Source organism: Typha angustifolia, chromosome 9 (assembly GCF_048772165.1).
Source record: "Typha angustifolia cultivar Huaian chromosome 9, ASM4877216v1, whole genome shotgun sequence".
Classification (NCBI taxonomy): Eukaryota; Viridiplantae; Streptophyta; class Magnoliopsida; order Poales; family Typhaceae; genus Typha; species Typha angustifolia.
The window spans coordinates 8,024,652-8,047,489 of NC_133247.1; the positions used below are offsets into that span (position 1 = coordinate 8,024,652).

Here is a 22,838-nt window from a genome sequence, read left to right on the forward strand (position 1 = left end):
AACTTTCGCAAATATAATAATAACTTTAGTTATTTTCTGTATAAAAGTCTCTATTAATCATTCTTTTTTTCTATGCAAGTCTGTATAATTGTTCTTTAATTAATAAAGTAAGAAACTAATTAGAGATAGTGGTGAGAATTTATATTTCATTATCTTTTAATAACTTTCATTTCTTTTTTCTATGCACATTTCGTTATATTTTAACAACTTCAGTAATGAAGTAGATTAAAAAGAAAGAACAATAACAAAAAATAAAAAGAAGAAGAAACATATTAACAACTTTCGTAAATATAATAATAAACAAATATTATAACTTTCATTATATTTTATACGCTTTCTATACAAGTCTCTATTAATTATTATTATTATTATTATTTTTCTATACAAGTATCTATAATCACTTTTTAATTAATAAAATAAGAAATAAATTAGAGATAGTAGTACAAATTTACATTTCATTATCTTTTAACAACTTTATTTTTTTTCATATATATTTCGTTGTCTTTTAACAACTTCAATGATGAAGTAGAAAAAATAATTAGAAACTTGTATTAGAAAAAGATTAGAGATTAGAGAGCGATTAGAGGATTGCATAAAAAGGGATTAAGAGATAAAAAAATGAGTAGTAGAAGAACATGAATAATAATAATAATAATAATAATAATAATAATAATAATAATAATTATTATTATTATTATTATTATTAGCATATAAATCAGAAGATGAAGAAGATGAAGAAGATGATTAATACGGTTTATTTTTCTCTCTTATAGTGTCTCGTTAATATTTAACGAGACATTAAATTAAACGTTAGAAAGTTGAAAGAAAAGTAAAAAATAAAAATCTGGGCTATCATGGAGAAACAGGTATGTAGGTAATCGATGCAAATAACCCTGTTAAGTTTGATGAATAGTCTATTTAGAGAAATAAATTATAAAAGAAGGCTAGTCGGTCAAAAACTCTTACCTCCTAGCAGCCTATCCTACTCATCCGTTTCGCTTTGTCACATGAAACCCGCACGTCCCCTGCCATCCTCGACAAGGAGTCCATCGCCTATTTGCCAACAAACAGCAAACACTGCAAGAGCCGCTCTTCTTCTTCCACCTTTCGAATACACGTCTCCCCTGCCGATCCCAATCCCGATCCCAGTCCCAATCCCTATCCCTTTCCCTTTTCTTCCTTGCGAGCAACGACGAAGCTCTCCGTCTTACCTTCTCTCTCTCTAACCCTAGAAGAATGTCGTGCTGATGGATCCCGGCGCCGACGAGAAGCGCCCGGCCCCCCTTTTCATCGACCTCAACGAGATCCCTCCGCCGGCGTGCGAGACACCTCCCGCCACCGCCCCAGTCACCGCCATCCCCGCCCCCCCAGCCGCCGCCGTCGATGCAGTTCCCCTACTCCTCTATGATGCCTACGCCCTCGCCTGCCGTTACCACGCCGCCGTATCCGCCGTCGGAGCCCCGCCGGCCGAGTTCCCAGGTGAGGTAGGCGTCGGACGGCCGCTCCCTTGCGTGCTATGCGGTCGACCTGAGACGCGTTTCACCACGGTGGTCTGCGACGGCTGCGAGAGGGGGTTCCACCTCGGTTGCTTAAGAATGATGCCGCCGTCATCGCGGCACCACGTGGCGGGCGAGGACTGGCTGTGCCCGGAGTGTGAGGCGAACGGGTTGCCGACTAAAAGGTGGAGCCTTGGGGCCGCGAGGCTGCTGGATATCAATGCCCTGCCCCCGAGCGAGGGAGAGGGAGATTGCGAGGAGCTTAGGAGTAACAGAAATGGCGGCTATAACAGGCATTTCGTTGCTCATTTTGTTTCATGTCTTAAAAATTTCATCTTTTCTGGTTTCACTCGAGGATTTCTACGTACTGTTACTGAATGTGTAGTATATACATATGCTTTCTTTGGTTCCTCTTCACGAAATATGGTGCACTTCTTTGCTGCTGACGAACTGCAATTCACGGGATGGGACTTGGCAATCTAGTGCTCTGGGAAGTCAAGTTGGTCATTTGTATTTTACACAGTTAGTGTGTGAAACCTTACATGAAACCTTACACTATGCATTTTGTTTTTTCAAAACAAGTAGCTTCCACTTTTCTAGTTTCTTTTTATTCAGATCATACGGGTAATTGGTGTTCCTTTTTCCTGAACTAGAGAAAACCAATCATACCTATTGATTTAAGAGTCGGAACAATTGTGAAATTGATTTGATAAATTGTTGATAAATTTTCTGTTTATTTTCTGAAATCAGTGATTATATAAGTTTTATATGGTTGAAAGAAGAAATAAGTTCTTGGAATATGTTAGTATTTTTAAGTGGTTCAGATAATATTTGGTGATACCTGCCTTTAAGCTTCTTCGATGCCTCACAAGGATACTTTAAGAATTATCTAGAGGCATTGTCGATTATGGTGCTGGAAGATGTGCCATGCAATGCAATGGCTGGCACGCTTTGCCATGGCATGACAATTATTGGTTAATGTCTTTCTTTTGTCCTGCACTTTCTCTTTCCCATTTCTTTTCTTCAGATTCTTGTTCCTATTCTTTCTTCCACTTTTCTTTTACTCTTTTTCTTTCATTGAAATGATCATGAGTTCCCTCTTCTGTTTGTCAGTGTATTAAGCCTCATGAAGAGCCATCTTATGAGGTGGTAATGAATTGATTTTTTATTTGGATAATTAGACTTAGCTTAGCTCTACCAGTGGATGCCACTTCTGATCTAAATTCCAGAAGTAATTAATCTAACAGGTGCCCACAAATAAAAATTTGAAGCCCTAAAGGAATAAAATTAGTCGTGCAAGCCTAAGACTAGTTTTGAATTTCTATGATGTGGCATAAACTTTAAAAGTAGCTTGATTAAGAGACACGGTTTCAATATTTAATACCTGGAGGTGAGTGAAATTCTTTTACTTTATCTTTGGTCCTCTAAGGCCTTATTGCTTCCTAGATTCTTTATTATTATCACACATTGCTTCCTAGATTCTTTATTATTACTATCCCACATTGCTTCCTAGATTCTTTATTATTATTATCCCACATTGCTACAGATTCCTTGTTTCACTCTATAGCTCAACTCTCAAGTAGAGGTAACATATGAGAAGGAAGGAGGATGTGGATTGTGAAATCTTCATTCCATTCAGCTTGTTGATTAAAAGGCTTATTTCCTTAGCTATCAAATTTTGGTGATTGCTTAGATTTGGATAAAAAAGGCCATATTTTGTGCCATATAAGGCTGTTGGAGTATGTGGATTGCCGTTATACCACATAACTTATAAGTGGATGTGTCCCCTGGGGGGATATGCTATCGAGTTATTGGTATTGTATGTGCAGTAGTGTTGTAGAACAGAATTTTCCACTGAGGAGTTCATTTATGCAAAAGTTTTGCCATAGAACATCATAATAATGGTTTGATAGGGTCATGGTCAATAATGAAGTATCTCAGAGTAGGAGGACCAAGACAAATGATTAGTTTGCAAGCATCTAAATTGACATATCAAGAGAAGCGGGAAGAGGAATCAATAAACATATCATGCTTTAGGAAAGAGAAGAAACTCATAAAGTAGCAAAGGTATGAAGAAAAATGTTGAAGTGAATCAACATATGCTACACAAAATCCTAAAGATATCATAAAAATCATGAAGAGGGTCATTGTCCTAATAAAGATCATGAAGATATCAAGGTTTTGTAGATTGTTAATTGAATATGTGATTGAAGTTATAAGGAAGGAAGAATAAGAAATGCATGAAAAGATATTGTATTTTTCCTCGATGCTCATTTGTTACTTTTATCAAGGATGGTCGTGCAACTGACAATTGCCATGCCAATGAAGTATTGGCACCTAGCACAAGCTATGTCAACCGAGGTTAGTTGGCACGGCCTTGTGTCGACCCGTGTTGGAGTGCAGTCCAAAATCCAATAACTCATGAAGGGTTAGTTTTTGACCGCCTCTTTACTAAAAAAAGTGGAAGTGGAAGAAGGTGAAAGAGAGGAGGTTAAGAAAGAATTCAAGATTTCTTCTCCAAATCATATCAAAAAGTAATTTTTTTGTTCATTATTCTTAAATTTTTTTGTTTAACACTTTAAAACCTAATTTGTGGTGTACAAACGGTAATCTAGTTCAATTTTGGTATATTTATCATTTGTAAGGGTTTTCAACTTAAATCTTGTTTTTGGTGCTAGATATATGAAATGTACTCTTTAAAATGTAAGAATCAGAAAGAAAATTTGATTTCCCCCAAATTCAAGATTTCTTCTTCAAATTTCATTCACAGATAAATTTTTCTTTCATTCTCTTAAGATTTCCTTTGTTTTACATTTAAAAACTAATTTGGGATGTGCAAATGATAGATCTAGTTCAATTTTGTTAGATTTATCATTTGTAAGGGTCTTTCTAATAGATCTAGCATTTTGGTGTTAGATCTATAAAAGATATTCTTTGAAACAAAGGAGAATTTGATTTTCCCTAAAATTTAAGATTTCATCTTCAAATCTCATAAAAAGTAATTATTTCTTTCATTTTCTCTAGTTTTTCTTTTTGTTTTATAGTTTAAAAATTAATTTGAAATGTAGAAATGATAGATTTAGCTTAATTTTGTTTAGTGTATAATTTGTAAGGGTCTTTTTACATAGATTTATCATTTTGGTGCTAGATCTATACAAAATACTCTATAAATATAGGAATCAAAAAGAAAATTTGATATCCACAACCTACATATGGCTATAGCATGCTTGTGCTGATTGTTTCCTTGCATATTCAATATGTATATTACGTCATATGAAATCTAGCTTAATTTTGCTAAGTATATAATTTGTAGTGGCTTTTCTACATAGATTTAGCATTTTGCTACTAGATCTATGAAAAATACTATTTAAAATGTGGGTAACCAAAAGAAAGAATTTGATATTTGCAACCTGCATATGACTATAGTGTGCCTGTGCCAGTCATTCCTTTGCAGGTTCAATATATACATTGTGTCATACGAGAATTGCAAACTTCATATTTGTATGAAGAGTATTTGATATGTTACAATAAGCATTAATAGATATGTTTTGAGAATTATCAATAGTATTTGATGTAAGATTCTTTATATTGACAAATGAAGATTTTGATCCTTTCATCATTCTACGTTTAAATAGGTTTTGGTATTAATTATTGAATTGTTGTTCATTAATTAATATATTTAATCATATTATTTGTTGAATCATGTTTTCAATTGACTATTGCTATCTTTAATAAAATATATCATTTACAATATCATCTAATGTAGGCTTTAATATATATTTAGACGAAACCATGTCTAAATGCCCAAAAAAAAAAATATTAGAGGTGTGCCAAATGTGGGTTAGTGTCTGCTAATTGGCACGTGGCACGTGTCTTCGGCATGTCAATCCTTGGTTTAATATCTTTTTACCGTATTGTAGGCTATAGTGGAGAGAAAGATATATTTGACGAATCAAATAGTTATGGGATCTTTGGATGAACTTTCTTCCATTTGCAGTTGTTTGATATGAGGTCATGAATGTTGTGAAAAGTGCCTGTATGTGTGTAGTTAAGCCATCACATAGCACATAAGTGTATGCTGTAGAGTAGACAGATTATTATGTGGTCTAGCATTAAATACTAAAAGTATTATCTATATAGTTTAGACTTTAAATACATAAATGTGTCGAATATTTTATTAGTAATAAATTATGTGTCAAATATTTTATTAGTAATAAATTAGGCTCTGTTTGGATTGAGTGTAGCTCCAAAACTAGCTTAGTTACCCATTGTTTTCAACTTCGAATAAGGTACCTTAAAATTTGAATAAATTTAGGAAAATTTGCTGCTTTGTTATAAAGTAGTTTAGTGGTGTCATTATTACCTTTGATGTGATATGAAAAAGTAATGGGTTTAGGAGATATTTTATGTCAAATGACCAAACTACCCTTTATGGTAGATGGATGAGGATAGGAGAGAGAGAGGAGAGGAGAGATAGTGATAAGAATTGAAATGGTAATTGATTGAATTAATGTCTTTTCAAGGGTAAAATGGTAAACTTTATTTTAAAGTATAGAGTTTAGAATTCACTAAATGGTGAAGTACAAAGTTTTGATTAGTTTTCAAAAATGTTATACAATTAGCTATAGGAGTGACATTAGGGAAGTATATTAAGGGTAGATACATGTGATCTTACTATCATATTATGCTCTTTCCTCATCCTTCCTTTTCTACTTCAATCACATATTTGATACACAAATCTTTTTTTTCTCGTTTATCTTTATTTTGACATTAACTCTCTTTATGATCTTTTAGGATATTTATCGTATTATGATCAAAGGTTCCAAAAATCGGTATTGGGATCGGGATCGGCCGTCCGGAAAAACGATACATATCGGCCGTGGCGGCTGTATCGGCCGCCTGTATTCGATCGGACTATTTTAATTAAATAAAATTTTAAATATTATCTAAAAATGTTGAGAAATTTCTAAAAATTTAGAAAAAATTATAAGAAAATAAGAAATAATAATTACTCATATATAAAGCTTAAAAAGTAAAAATCTCTCTTCCTCCTTCTCTTCTTTCTTATCCCTCTAACTGTTAATCTGAAATATCCATTTTCTCCTATACTTTCTCTTTCTTTCTATCTTTCCCTCTCTCTCTCCCTCACCCTCTTTTTTTTTTCTTTCTCTCTCTCTTCCTTTTTCCCTCTCCCTCTCTCTCTCCCTTTCTCTCTCCCTCTTTCCCTCTCTCTCTCCCTCTCTCTCTCTACCTGCTATTGTTAGCAGCAGCTGACAGCCGCCTGCAGTAGCAGCTGTCTGTAGCTTGGAGTTGCCTGTACGTCGGTCCGTATTGGGATCGGCCGAAACTGGAAACTATGATTATAATGACATTGGGTGATTCTCTTATCCATCTTTCTTTATTCTTCTACTTCTTCTCTATTCCTGTGCATGATCATCTTTGGTTTATTTCTCCTTCGGCTTGTGTGTGTGTATGAAAGCCCATAGGCTATAATTAGGCAATGAGCTCAGCACTCCCTGATATCTTGCGCACTTGGGCCTACAATCTGTCAGATATTTAGATTGGACAATTGGTCTAAATGTCTAATACTCATCTAGGAATGGGCGATAATAGGCCAACTCAAGTCATATTGCACTCAGTATAAATTTTATCCAGGCAAAGAAATTCTTCCCATATTCATGTGAGGGTTTAAAACCCCAACCTCTGCTTGGGAAGGTAGGATCTAAACCAATTGTGCTAGTATTTGTCTCTTCCTTTTTTTTGCATTTATGATGATAGGCTGTCTTAACTCTTATTTTATTCTCCTATTTAAGATTTCATTTCTGGAATATTAACTGTACCTTTATTTTGACATTATATGTTGCTATATTGTGAATAGCTTAAAGCAGAACAACTTGCAATTCAAGATCTTTATTTGATTTGTGTAATAACTTGGCCATGGGCCACCTAAGTTTCTTAAATGGGAGTTATGCAAATGTTATCCTTTTCCACCAAGATTTTTTCTTTGACAATGCTATCATCTTTCTAAATCAGAAAAATGATAATACTAGACGATAATCTAATGAGGTTGGAATAGGGCTACATGCGACATTGGTATTTAAAGTCAAAAGTTTGGAAAACCAGGGGCAATATTCTTAATTTCTTATGGTTCCATTTTTGATCTTGACCAAGACGGTTATTTTGCTTTTTCTTTTTCTTTTTTTCAAAATCTGCTACATTAACACTACTTTTAGATTTTGGCTGAAAGATGAACTTTTTTCAATACTATGCAGAAAAGATCAAGTTCTCAAAAATGTTTGCCAATATATAGGAATTTCAGTATGTGATACCTTGTCATTGTTTTAGATTTAATTTAGTGTTGGTCAGTTTTATACTTCAATTATAAACATTCAAAATTAAATATTTGTTATATTGATTATCACTTTGTATGAGATACAATATAAGTATAAACTATATTCCTGAACGAAAAGCAAGTATTCCTGAACTTTCATCTTATAATGGTTGCAGCTGTGTTTACACTATGTGATAACCTGATACCTCATATTCCAAATTAAAGTCTTAAGGATTCCTTGTCTAATCAAACTTTAAAAGATCTTCTGCTTACATCCAAGAAAGAACCCAACAGTGCCCAAAATCTGGACTTTCTCTTGAAATTTTGGCATTCATCCGTTATGCTTGTGTTCTTTTACTTACAAACTTGGAATTCATTTGAAGAAAATACCCATTGACCCAAATAAATTAACAGAGGCAAAATAACCCAAACTTTCTAGACATGCTATAGTTCGACCAGTATGTCTTTGTTATTGAGCAGTTCTCATGAAATCAGAAGATGTTAGTTTCAGACTGAGTTTTGAAGAAATTAACACAAATTTCAATCCATGTTAAGGAAGTGATCAGCAACAAGACTTGAATGGAGTATATGCCATGTGGAATCAAATAGGATAATTGTTTCAAAAAAATTAACTCCAACTTCAATCCTTGCTTAGGGAACTGATCAGCAACAAGACTTGAGAGGAGTATATGCCATGTGAAATCAAATAGGATAATACTTTTCCTTGACAGAAAGGTGACCAAGATATGCCTTTTGTGCTTATTTTCTTGCAGCTATTCCCTCTTTGGCTATGTGAGATATAAAATGGTAGACTTGTGAAATAGCAATGAGCTCCCTAGTATTGTGTGAAGCTGCAGCAATAGGAGTACATAAGTGATCACAGTGGATATACTGCTGCTGAGATGGATGTGGCTTAAATATGCGTTTCAAATGGAGACTGGTATGTTTGGAAAAAAGTGTTATAGCTGTAGATTGTGGGGGGCAAGGTTAGTAACTAATTTTATGGTAAGTAGAATCTGTCACTTTTGTGTTGTCATTGTAATAAAAGGGAAATGAAGATTCATTATCAGAATCTTGTTTGGAATAAATAACGAAGAATATGGTACATTTCCCAGTAGGAAGAATTAGAAGGCAACAATTTATGGAGCACAGTTAAATAGTTGGTCGGAGCTTTTAACGCTGGTTGTCGAAAGAAAGAGAGGCTTCTAGGATATTATATGCAATAAGAGCAATAAAACCAAAGCCTTGTGTTCTAGTTGGTTGTGGTTGGCAGCATGAATGCTTTTCCCCATTCGTCATATTTGGTAATGTCCTCCAATCAACAATAAAGCATAATTGATAGTAATATTAGTATTGTATCTGTTTAGGGATTGATTCCTATTTCATAAACTATTGGTAGCAGAAAATCAGGGGGAAGCAGAAGAAATAGGGCTGCAAGGGAAAAGACCTGATTGCATTTCTCCTTTGGTGTCCTAACAATTCAAATTGATCCCTATGGAAGATGCCAGCAGGCCTATTCCATTTGTGAGAGAGATGAACAGCCTTTTCTAGACATGGATATTACATACTTCCTAATCCAGTAAAATCTTGGTTTTATGTAGAATAAGAAAGAAATCAATCTAAACCAAATGAAGTAGAATTTCGATTACCTTAGTTGATCTAGTAACATAGGGGTTTCTAAATCCCAGGGAATTGATTTTTGCATGTCTTTTATCTTGGATTCCCTTTTTTTTGAACAAATTGATAAGGCACATTTAGCTTGACTCTAAAATGAAGTGGGTGATTTGAGCCTCAGTATATCAGAAGTACTTTTGCTGTCCATTCATTGGCTTCAATTGATAGTTGGTCCGTTAGTTATCTTGATATAGCTCAAGTATTTCTTTTATAGTCTATCAAATGGAAACATTCTAATTAAACTATAACTTTTGTTTTTGAATTTCCTCTTGTTTGCTTTTTTACTATTATAGACTTTAATTCAAACTGTTCAGAGGGTAGAAAAGGTTTGAGACAGATTCTAGTAATGGAAACATCTAATGTATAAAGTTAGCATATCTTGCCCTTGTTAGACTCCACATTATCTGGAGCGTCATCTCGTGGGACACCTTTTCCAACTGAGTAGAAAGAAGATGATCTTGATTGCTTACTGATATGCAGTCACCATTCCTTCATTTCGCTGCTAAGCTTTTCCACTTCTGCTGCTAAAAGTTTCTTTTTCTGCCACTAGTCACAAGACTAGTAGTTTTATGTGCAGTCTGAATCTCCTTCATCTGTGATCCCTTTTGCATTAAGATTTTCACTTTTCAAACTTCCACATTTTGTTCTTCTGAAATATCTTAACTGTTTCTAGGTTGTAGAGAGCATGAAAGATCGAGCGTTGATGTGATCAATTAAGAGAATAACAAAAACCACAGGAAGAGCTTATTGAAGGATGAAGAATATTAGGATGTTTAAAGGGAACTAGCAGAACAGACAGATGGAGAAAAAGAGTCCTTTGCCTCGTATTTCATTATAGCTATGTACTAGAATTAACATCTTTTTATACAAGCATAGGCCACTTATAGATCTGCTATCCTGTTTCTTAACTTAATATGCCATGGGTCCTTGAGATATTATTGCGCTTAATTCTTTCATAGTGGACTGATTGGTAATCATTTGTCTCCTATTTAGAGCTTTATATTTCTTTCTTTTGAGGAAACTGACCTTATAAGTTTAAGCCAGTGGAAGCCTTTCAGTGCTACCAATGGTGATGTAATCAGTCCCAGCTGAAAAAGATTTTAAATAGTCTCTTTAAAATATCTTCTTTCACCACTAAATGAAACTGAGCTGAAAAGGACCTAGACTCAGATTAGTGGCCAATCAGCTCTTCAGTCTGTTATTTTCACGGTCTAGTAAGATGTTATTTATTGGTTTGCTTTTGTACGCTGCTATTAACTGCATTTTCTTGCTACGGACATGATAACTGAATGTTTTGGAATGGAAAATGCCTTTGGAAAGAAACTTCATTGAAAGAATCCAGACATAATGATTTGGAAAAAGGAAGTCTCTTTTTTTCTTGAGACTTTGATCAAATAATTTTTAGCTGCATAGTTGTGGATGTTCTATATTTGGGTGCTAGTAAGTAGTAACCAATTGACATATATGCATTATTTGAAATTTTGCAGAATAAACTATCATGATGAATCTTCTTTCAGTGGATTTGTTGCATCATTGACAAATTTAGATATGGTTCACATAAAGAATGCTATTGATTTGAGAAAGGATGCTGCAAGAATAAGTGAAGCTACAAAAGCAGGTTCAGAAGGTATACTTTATGAAGTTCTGGGTGTTATCAGTAACAAGTTCTGCATTCCCCTTCTAGGCTTGATTCTTATAGGAACTTTTTTCTGTCTATGATTCAATGTATTATATAAAATGCAGGACATTTATTTGTAAAGATTAAATTGCAGGGTGAGAATTTTTTAAACCGTTAGAATTTAGAAATATGGGAAAAGGGTGTTTTGTTAACTGAAAGTGGGCCTGCATAATTAGGAAACTGTTAAAGGACAATCTGACTTGTATGCTGTTTGTTCTGTTGCAGATGGAAAGCAGTTTGTGTCAATGCTTGATGTTTCTCAATGTGTTGGCATGACATCAAACTCCAGTTCTGTGGATATATACAGTAGAAGTGATGTTTCTGGACTAGCACAAAGATCACTGCCACTCCGTCGAAGGAAAAGAGATTTCTCAAGTATTTCAATGTCAACTAGTTTTACTGAGAATCAAGACATTGTCAGGGGTGGAAATGGTGTGTATCCATCTTCTGATACTGAGGCCATGGAATGTCACTTCACTGACATCAGAAGTTCTTCAAGAGTTGCAAGCTGTGGCATGGAGGAAAATGGTGGTCAAGGGTCTCGACATTCAAGTGTAACCTTTGACATGTTCCCCTTACATTTTGGCTTCATTTATTTTGCTTTCATTTTCTTTTCTTCTTCCTCATTTTCTTTTCTTCTTCCTCTTTGGTCATCTATTTTCATATGAGGTGCCCAGTTACTTTAAACCACTCATTCCTATTGTCACATGTACATGCATGAGCAATTTACTTCCATGCTATAGTGCTATATATGGGTATTTTGTATACATCATTTGCTCAAGTTATATTTTTTTCGTTTGTTTCTTTTGCCATCCTTATTGGATTATCACTACTCAGAAATGGCCTTATTGGATCTTTTTATCATAATTCCAGGTAAAGCTTCCGGTTCAATATGAGGATTTCTTTGTCATAAGTTGGGGAGAAATTGATTTACGATTGACTTATCATGACAGATATCAGATTTGGCCAGTAGGGTTTATTTCTAATTGGCATGATAAAGTTACTGGGTCTCTTTTTGAGTGTCAGGTGTCAGATGGAGGAAATTCTGGACCTGTTTTCAAGGTGAGAAGGATACCATGTTCCGTTTGTGCTGTCCCAAATGCTTCTACCATTCTTTTATTTAACAATGTTAGTAAAGCTGACACAGCAGAAAGGACAGGAAGTAGCAGTACAATTTTTGATGCTTCTAACTGTAAAGATGAAGACATCCTAATGCTCCTGACAGATCCTTGTCAGGAAGATCAAGATTTCTTTTCATGTTTTAGTATTGACTTGGATGGAACCATAAATGAATCTTCTGGACAGATGGACATGCAAAAAATGAATTCTTCTGAAACATTTGGTGAATATTTCAACAATAAATGCAGTACAAGGGACAAAATTGGAGAGTTCTATGTAGAGGGAAGATCATCTTCTTCAGTATGGAAGATGGTCTCTCGTACACTTGTTGATGCTAGTCGTGAAGCGTACAAGCAAACAGGGTATTTGGACTTTTGCTGCAGGCACAATAATGGAACTATACCACCGCCCTCTTATGTTGAAGGTCAAAAACCGATTGATAATTTTGGTCTCTTCAGCAGATTTTGCTCTTCCATTGGACCTGTTGGTACACTGCAAGTTATCCGAAATGATTCTGATCTAGAAACTGCATGTCAATCACTTGCAGAATGGTTAAACCAGGACAGGTTTGGATTAGATATGGGTTTTGTACAAGAAATTATTGAAAGCCTTCCTGGATCCCGTGCTTGTTCATGCTACCAATTTTTATGTGATAGGAGTGACCTTTCAACATCATTGACTGTTGCAAGTGGGTCACTTGTAGCTGTTCAGAAAAATGGAGAAACAAGGGGAGAAGAAATTGTACCATTCAGTTTACACAGTTGCAAAGTACCTAGGCTTCAGCATTCAACTGAAGTCCAGTATGTAGGTGACCATCGGCCTCCTCCAGGAAGACTTTTTAGCAGTAAACTTTCAGCAGAGTTGGCTGGGGATGTTTTTCAGGTACATTAGTTAGTATTCTAATTTCTGACAAAAAAATATCCTTCCTGTTTGATCTTACCTTTTTCTTAATATAATCATGTAGATATGGGAATTTCTATGGCGCTTTTATGACATTTTTGGTTTAAAAGACCCACCAACATTTGAGGACCTAGAAGAAGAACTTGTTGATCCATGGCCCATTAATTATAAGGAGAAACAAGTGAGAGAAATTCAGCATAGTACAGACCAACCTTCACAATTAAATGGCATTACAAATGGCTTAACCTCATTGCCAAATAGTGAAGCCGATTCAGATACTCACGGAGAAGGTTTATTCATGTTTGTTCCAAATGAAACTGCATCTGCAAGAGAAGGTGCTCAACTTAAATTGGCAGCACATACCCTTGGCAGATGCAGTGGTTTAACATTGGCCAAAGTTCATTCCTCTCTGTTGAAAGTCCTTGTTGGTGAGCTCCTATCCAAGGTTGCAATTTATGTAGATCCAAATGTTGATGCAAGAGAATCAAAATCTAGGCGTGGAAGAAAGAAGGATGTTGATAACACCCTTTCCACAAAGGAACCTAAGATTAATATACCAACTTTTAATGAGTTGACATGGCCAGAGTTAGCCCGAAGATATGTTTTAGCTGTCTCATCCATTAGTGGATGCATGGACTCTTCAGATGTTTGCAGTCGCGAGGGCATGAAGCTGTTCCGCTGTCTACGAGGCGATGGTGGTGTGCTTTGTGGCTCACTTTCTGGAGTTGCTGGAATGGAAGCAGATGCGCTGGTAAGAGGAAACCATAGCTTATCTGAAACATTCTTGCTGTTTTATCTTAACTTTTAGGGGTCCATTTTAAATTGCAATATAACAATGTGTTTTGTGCTAATATAATATATAAGTCTTATAGAAAGTTGATCATTTAATTTCGGAGATAAATGGGAGATATCATTCATTTTAGATACCACCCAACCTAAATCCCATTGAGTCTATTAGTCATTCAATGACTCAATTTTCAAGAATCAGCCGATCTTTTTTCCTTTTGAAAAAAGAAAAATTTCAAGTAGATGAAATTGTAAGTAAATGCTTTTAATTTCTGAATCATTATAGAAAAAATGATCCACATAAGATTATATTGCCTATGGAATTTGAAGCCAAACTCAATTTATGATTCATTTATGCTGACCCATTATGTATTGTTCTTTACCTTTTCTTTCATATTAATATCAAGGAGAAAATATCCTGTGCATAGAAGAATTGGGGATTCAAATTCTATGGTGGTGAAAAATGAAATGATCATTCGTTAACTTACTTCAGTTCTTTATTTATGTCCTTATCACATATCCTTGAATATTTCTTATTTTAGTTGCATCTACTAGACTTCGAAGCAAGTTGTACATGTTATCCTCAAAAGAAAATACAATGGGTCTATGTGTAGACCTACAATGAAAATAAGTAAAAAACACCCTAAATAAATAAAAAATACAAAATTGATCATAAATATCATGTAATAAATTAACTCGATTAGAATCAAATCCTTATAAGGGGGATTATCAAATGTTAATGCCTGTTGCACTAGTATACACATTATTATATCCTATCAGTGATATTCATATCATTTTCCCTAGGTGGGAGAGAACTTGACTCCATTGAATGTGCATCTCTATTTCTCTCATACTACTTTAGGATATTAGGTTGGTGTCTCAAGTCATGGTGATTAACCCACGTGTCATTAGATGTAGATCATCCCTTCCAACAATATTAGATGCCGTTGGGTTCCACCTTCTCTAGTTGAGATAATTTCATCATCTAAAATTTTATTAATTTTGTTTACTGTGTTAGATGGAATGCTGTGAAGTGGAGGTAAAGAATGTCTCTCATAAATAGGCTCATCAATAGGCTCATTAGCTAGTGAGTCATCTGGAGTAAAATCTGGACCTTTATAAGTTACTAAATCCTCAATGAACGATGGCCGTGCCAGTGGCACGTGCCACCATCAGCACGGCACGCCCCGCCATGCCATTGGCATATATTTAAAATACTTTTAATAAACTTTTTAGGATATTTAAAGATGTTTTTCGGTTTTTGATATATCAATTTTTAGTTTTTAGTTGAAATATATATATTAAAAGTTTAAAACCTATATTATAATGTTTTATCTTTAGATTATTTTTATAAATGACATATTTATTAAAGATAAAGTAATAGTTAAATATAAATATTATTTAACACATACTATGATTGAAGACATTCACTAAAACTAATATTAATGTTTGAACACTTCATAATATAATTGAACACATAATATTAATTGATAATAGCTTAATAATTAAAATTAATATCTAGCTAAATATAAAATGATGAAGAGAATCAAATATTTTATTTGTCAGCATAAGAATAATACGAGAATTTTGCATTAAATACTGCCAATATATTTTAAAACTCATTCACTGATAGTATTGCTCGTTATAATGTTTTACATAGCCTTCATACAAATAGAAATTTTATAATTCTCCTATGATATGATATGATATGATATGAATATTGAACATGCACGGGAATGAACGGCACCGACATAGGCATAGACACACCATAAACATATATAGATGGTAGATATAGAGTATAATAATGGTGTTTTAGCTCTGGTGAGTGTAATTGATATGATGGTAATTATGATGAACTTATATCATTCTATGGGTATACCTCTCCCAATGTCCTGCTAACTACAAATTTAAGTCATCTGTAAAAAGAATATCTCTATGAAAATGTTGTGTAATAGAGACGTATGTCTCATCTCTATTATCACTGTTCCCAAACTGAGTTTCGTTATTATCACTATCACCATCATCATCATTATCATTTCTAGTCTTATTATCATTAATTTCATCTAAGCCTTCTAAATGATCAATTGATCAGTTGATTTGATAATGATTGATGAAAATAGAAAAAAAATTTAAAAAAATGGCTCTATATGGCACAATGACCGGCATGGGGCTGTGCCAAACGACACACAGCCGTGCTAGCCTGGCACGGCCATCCATGTCCTCAATATTAAAAGTAAAACTGATGCTGAAATTCTTTGGTAGATCTAAAACATAAGCATTATCATTAATTTTCTTAAGAATTTTAAAAGATCCGGCAATTCATGCATTCAACTTTTTGACAATTTTAGGAGGGGACCTTTCTGGATGTTTTCAAATTATTACATAGTCTCCAACATTAAATTTTTTGAATCTTCCTAGATTAGCTTGAATTTTATAATTGATATTATTTTGAGCAATTCTATTACTAATTTTTTTATGTAAGTCATGAATATGTGATGCGAATACAGGTGTTGATTCAGACAATCTATGATAATGGGCTATAGGAATGAGATCTATAGGTTGTCTAGGTTTATAACCATACACTACCTCAGTTGGATTTAGACATATCATCTTATTAATAAAATTATTATATGCAAATTCAATAGTTCACGGTTTTTAATTCAATCCTTTAACCTCTATTCACTTGTGGAATAGGAATAGGCTTATTTTAGAATAAGTCTCCTTATTCTAGTATAGTAATTAAACAATATTTTACCTTATTTTAGTATACTATTTGAATATTCTTTCTCATCTTATTCCGTACAATTTTCTAGAAACCATTTATTAATAACCCATAATTATAATTTTACCCTTTGAGATGATAACACACTAATCATATCAGCTACAGTTGCTATTTCTTTTCTCTCTCATCTCCAAAGGTAGACTGTTATACTTGCATAGCTGGGTAACCAAGACCCTCAAGCAATCTACCACACCCCTCCAAGCCCTTCAGCATTCCACCGTTGGTCACGATGTCTTCGCCATCGCCAAGATCACTTGTGATGAGATCTTTGGCTCCCCCTCCGTTGCCATCTGCAAGAAGATCGTGCTCGACCTCCTCTGCTCGCTCAACCTTACCCTTAACCTCTACAACATGCTCATCTTCGGCCTTCGATCCGATCTCTCCTCCCCTAACCCTGAGGTCTCTGCCGCGGCCCTCTACTTTCTCTCCCTCCCCTCCCACCTCCCTCGCCACGCCGCCCTCACCACCGCATTGACCTCTCTATCGCTATCCCTCCACCTCACTGCGGTCCTCGCTTGCGACAATCTCATCCTCTTTTGTCATGCCTCCCTGCCCCTCCTCGACCAGTCTCCCTATGGTGGGGCAACATCTTTGCCCTCGCCTTGGATTGCTCCAACGCCGTCGTCAAGTAGCATCCATGAACACCCGAGTGCATGGTTATAATCCTGCATAGTGCGGGGTAATATCTTGCACACCCGAGTGCGGAGTTATAACCTCATACTATAACCTTACACAATATGGGGAACTTCGCAGTAGAAATGCCACATATTATTTACTATTTAACATATAGTCAAGGATATTTTCGTCATTAGGTTTACTCGTCAGTTTGTGGGTGGAAAATGGTTGAATACTGAAGCTTGGTTCCTATGTTATAGGGTTTTTTAAAAATAGTTAGTGAATTTCACATTCCTATCTGACACAATGGTTTTTGGAAGCCCATGCAGGCTAATGATTTTAGACATGATTATCGGGCAGGCCGGGCCGGATTCGGGCCGGGCTTTTCGGGCCAACCGGGCTTAAGCATTTGTTCACGGCCCGACCCACCAATCACTCGGCCCAATCCATATTTTAGCTATTTTTAGAATTTTTTTAACTATTAGCTCATTTTTAAAAAAAATATTTATATTCCTCCATCTAAAAAAAATTAAAAAAAATTAAAATTTTTTAAAGGTGTGCTTAAAATAATGCAAAACGGTATAATACCCAAATTTTTTTACTGTAGCAGTGGTAAATTATTGTAGCAGAACGCAAAGTACTATAGCAAATGGGTGAGCCACTGTAGCATAACGGGTGGGCCTAGTTGTGGGCCAAACGGGCGGGCTTTCGGGCCGGGTCGGGCGGGCTTTCGGGCCGGGTCGGACGGGCAAAGGGTTGGCCCGTGCCGCCCATTGGTAGTTCGGGCTCGGGCCGGGCAGGGCCTAAACCGGGTCCGGGCCGGGCTTAGCCCGGTCCAAACCGGGCCAGGTCTGGTCGGGCACGAGCGAGCTGGGCCATTTGATCATGTCTAAATGATTTCATCAAAATAGAGCTTTGCAACTTGATGTGTCAAAAGTTTGAGAATAGGATATAAAGTGGGCTATCTTAGAAAATTGATTCACTATCACGAGAATGGAGTCGTGCTTCCGACTAGTCTTTGGAAGTCCAAGTACAACATTCATACTAACATTTTGCCAAAGATAGTTAGGAATAGGCAAAAGTGTTGTCATGGTCAGGGCTGCGGAAGATGGTCAGAATAGGTTTTAGTGTAGGGGTGCTTATGGCTGGTATGGGTGGAGCTAGGTGGAAGTGCAATTGCTGGATGTTAGCGGTGGTGGGTTGGGGCCTAAGGTGGAGCTAGGAGAGTGGAGGAACTAGGTTGGAGTGGGAGCTCGGTGGATTGAGATTGCAGTTGCAGTATGGTAGCTGTGGCGTGGAATGGTGAGCTTGATGGAGGAGCTGATGAGTTTAGGTGGACAAGGCTACTAGAGATCTACAGGAGAAGGGAGGGAGGAAGAAGTCCAAGTTGAGAATAGAGGTTGAGTTAAGGCGAGGTGGTGAGAAAAGCAACTGGTGTTGCTCAATTCTCTTGGGCGCTGTCGGAAGAGGGAGGAGAGGAGGAAGCTAGTTGAAAATTAGGGCAAATGGTTCCTTCTCTTTCTTTGGGTGCTCACCACACTTATTTAGTGGTTACTCAAGACCAGCTAGAAGTGGGCATGACTTGAGTGGCCCAAATTGAGTAGTGCAGAATTGCATGGCTTGACCCAACCCAATGTAGAAATAAGTAATGCAGAAATTAAAAGTGGACTCAACCCGATAGAAATATACTATACTAAACCCACTAGACCCTCCAAACTTGGTCATCACAGGCGTGTACAATCCCGTATTCTGCTTTCGCTGTGTAGAGAGTTGACATGTGTGACATCAACCTACATGTCTTATAACATCTCTATTAAGAGTTGGCCAGAAAAATCGATGCTTAGCGGCTTCAATAGTTTTTGCATGCCTAAAATATCCTGTTAGACCTTCAGTATGCAATTCTCAAATTAAAAATTCTATTAACAAGGTGCTGTGAATGCATAACTTTTGAGATTTAAATAGATAGCTATCCTACAAAATGAAACTATCTATTTCTCAAATCATTTCGTTGCTTAACATGTTATAAACTTCATGAAAATTTGGACACGATTCATATTTAGTTTTGATTTTATCAAAACTGATATACCTCCGCACTCATTTTTGAAAGAGAGATCATGCGACGACTCAGTGCATCGGTAGCTTTGTTCTCCGCTCTAGATTTGTGTCACAAGGTGTACGTATAATCTTAGAGAAATTCAACCTATTTGCCGTGTCTGGCGTTGGGCTTCTTTTGGGAGTTGATGTATAGAAAAGCCTCGTGCCAAGAGAAAATAACAAATTTTTATGGGAGCAAATAATGCATCCACTAATGAAGAGATTGAACCACAGCATAGAATTCTTTATCATAAGTGGTATACCGCTGCTTAGTTTTATTCAGCTTCTTACTAAAGTAGGCAATCATATGACTTTCTTGGCTTAGGGCTCCATTTATACCAATTTTAGATGCTTCACATATGTGAGCTCAAAAGTTGTATTACAATTGCGGAGTCACAGGACGAGAGCTTCCACCATTTTTCTCTTGATTTTGGCAAAAGCTTTGATGGCACTCTTTGATCACTCAAATTCACTTTTCTATTATAGGAGCCATAATGGTACCAAACTCTCTAATAAACTGACGATAGGAGTTCATAAAAACTTCTTACATCTCTTATCGTATGAGGTCAGGCCATTCACTAATAGCTTTCACTTTATTAGGGTCGGTAGAGACTCCTTCAGACAAAACAATAAAATCTAAGAAAGTAACTTTGTCAAAAAGGTAAATTTTTTTGGGTTTGCATATAGTCGTTCTTTCCTTAAGACAATGCAGACTTGACGAAGATGATCTATGTGTTGCTCTCGAGATTGACTGTAGACAAAGATGTCATCAAAGTCTACTGCCAAAAATTGACCTATAAAGGGTCATAATAATTGAGTAGTTGAGTCATCACTCTAATAAAATGTACTTAAAGCGTTAGTCAAGCCAAGAGGAATCGATAATAAGGCAAGTTAGGAAGATGCACCTGAGACGAGATTGATAGCATACTAAATGTCCCGTATTGGTGGTAATTTATTCGAGAGATCCTTAGGTAAAATATCTAAGAATTTCTCAATCACAGGAGTGACATCAAGAGGAATCGATGCATTAGGTTCGTTTTGTATTTCTCGGGCAGCAAGAATCAGAATAGGAGTTCTTTTGCTTATTTCACGCTTAATGTTTCGGGCACTAATCAAGCTGACTCTACTATTAGGTTGGATGGGATTAGAATTTTTTTTTAGCATTACCATTTTTAGGTTGTGAGGGAAGAATTTTGATTTTCTTACCCTCGTGTTTAAACATATATATATTTGAACGATTGTAAATATGAACATCATTATCAAATAGCCAAGTTCTTTCAAGGATAATTTGATCCACGTCTATAGTCAAAACATCGCACTAGATCTTATACTTGTAAGTTGTGAATTCTATTGGGACCAAACACCACTCTTTTATCTCTAGCGGGTTGAGTTAATATACAAAACTTTGTAAGAATTAGGATGGAGTGTCACGATCGGAAATAGGAATCATGACCGGCCATGCATCTTAATATGCGTGAGATACACGAAGCTTTATTAATACTTTCTACGTGTACGATAGCAAACTAAATAAATAAAATGAAGATTTGCCTTATTAAATTTAAAACTAATTGCAATAAACATAAGATAATATTAATGTTTTTGAGTCTCTAAACGAAATAAATAAAACTTCTAATCTAAAACATAAAATCCAAAAGAGCGAAAAAGTAAATAAATGAATCCTAAGTGGAGGTGGAGTCCGGGTACATTTCGCTCAGTCGCCCTGCTGACTATTACCTGAGATAGATAATAAATAAAAGAAAACAAATCCATGAGCCAACAACTATAGCTCAGTGAGTGGAATCCACTTGAAAACCAAATAAATTCTAAATTATATTAATGCTAAATAAAATTAAACTAAAAGCAATAATATCCATAACAATATGCAATAGGCATGCTCTTTAAATAATAACAATGATAATAATAGAGAGACAACTTGTAACCTTATACGGTTTCAACATCTTAACATCTTTTCAATATTTATAATGTCATATGTCTTAATGGGTCTAAACCCTATGGATCCACATCAACTAGAAGTCACCTCGAGATGACGCTCGGGACTTTTCTTCATAGCTGATCCGGTTAGGGTCAGCAGATGGTATCAACCTGTGATCAACACACTCTATCTTTTCCTCTAATCGTTGAGAGAAGTTAGAGTCAGCTAGGAAATTTCTCATTCATCCTAGAACTGTTCCTTAAACCCACCAGAGTCACCTAAGAAAGTTACCGTAGTGATCTGATTTAGGACTTTCCCCTAGACTTCCAGATAGACTTGAGTTCCCATGGAAAATCGCAAGCGATTTATACCGGGACTGTTCTCTAAGTCGTATCAATACTAGTCTTATTTTTCTTTTCACTTAATTTAATATTTGCACAAAGTATGGTGATGCATTGAGTATAATGATTAAATGTACACAGAAAATATAACAATTAAATTTTGCACGTAAGGATGAAATAAATAATTTGCACACAAATTATTTACATGGTTTGACGAAGGTACGAAATATAATAAATAAATAAATATGTGAGTGAACCCACTCAGCTGAGTCTAGGCAAGACAACCGAAATCTCAAATCTCTAGCCCATGTACTATAAATCACCACCTTTAATAATAAATAATAATAATATTTTTAATTTGAATAATATCAATATTTTTAAAATTTAAAAACTAAAAAGAACTAAAATGGGTTAAATTACCCATTGGATTGGGCTGGGCTACTGCTGGCCCGGCCCATTCCAAAAAGAAAATTTAATTAATCGGGTTGGACCGAGGCTCAGCCCAAAACTAAGTGGATTGGGCTACGGGCTAACCCGCAACTCACCCATTTAAGTGGTTCGGTTCGGGTTTGTGGATCCGAAATCCAAACCTGAACCGAACCCGAACTTAAAAAGAAAAGGGGTTGGCTCAGATTAAACCCGAGCCCAGCCAACCCCTTTTTTCCTTCTTGCGACTGACGCGAGAAAGAGAAGAATCGAGGGGGAGAGTGACCGCAGGCGACCCTCGTCGGCGGCGGTTCATGACCACTCTCCACCACTCGTCTCTCTCTCTCTCTCTCTCTCTCTCTCTCTCTCTCTCTCTCTCTCTCATCCTCACAAGGTGGAGAACCCAGCACCGACGGCCAACTCCAAAGCCAACGACGATTGGAGTCACGAGGGCTCTTCTAGAAGGCAACCATGGCGCAAGGCCAATGGCTTGGAGCTCTTGAGCACGAACAGTAGCAGCCCGAAGCCGTCGGCTGGCGAGAGTTGCCGGCGAAGCCGAAATCGCCCAAATTAGGTATTTCTAATTTACTTTATTAAATTGAAATTAAATTTGAGGAGTGGGAGAGGGCTTACTAAGGAGTCATGTGGTGGTCTCCGTTGGCT

At 36.1% G+C, this 22,838-nt stretch overlaps 1 protein-coding gene across 2 annotated transcripts in view; it reads left to right on the forward strand.

The window, feature by feature from the left end:
- The first annotated feature begins 1,074 nt into the window (after positions 1–1,074).
- Positions 1,075–22,838, forward strand: part of LOC140767451 (methyl-CpG-binding domain-containing protein 9) — a 51,974-nt gene continuing 30,210 nt past the window's right edge. For both annotated transcript variants that reach the window (XR_012105578.1, XM_073107367.1), the window contains exons 1-5: positions 1,075–1,789; positions 10,989–11,128; positions 11,405–11,733; positions 12,053–13,180; positions 13,263–13,949. Coding sequence is in view for 1 of the 2 variants with exons in the window: in XM_073107367.1 (XP_072963468.1) it covers positions 1,248–1,789; positions 10,989–11,128; positions 11,405–11,733; positions 12,053–13,180; positions 13,263–13,949 (2,826 nt within the window). In the remaining variant the exon portion in view is untranslated. The remainder of the gene's footprint in view (positions 1,790–10,988; positions 11,129–11,404; positions 11,734–12,052; positions 13,181–13,262; positions 13,950–22,838) is intronic.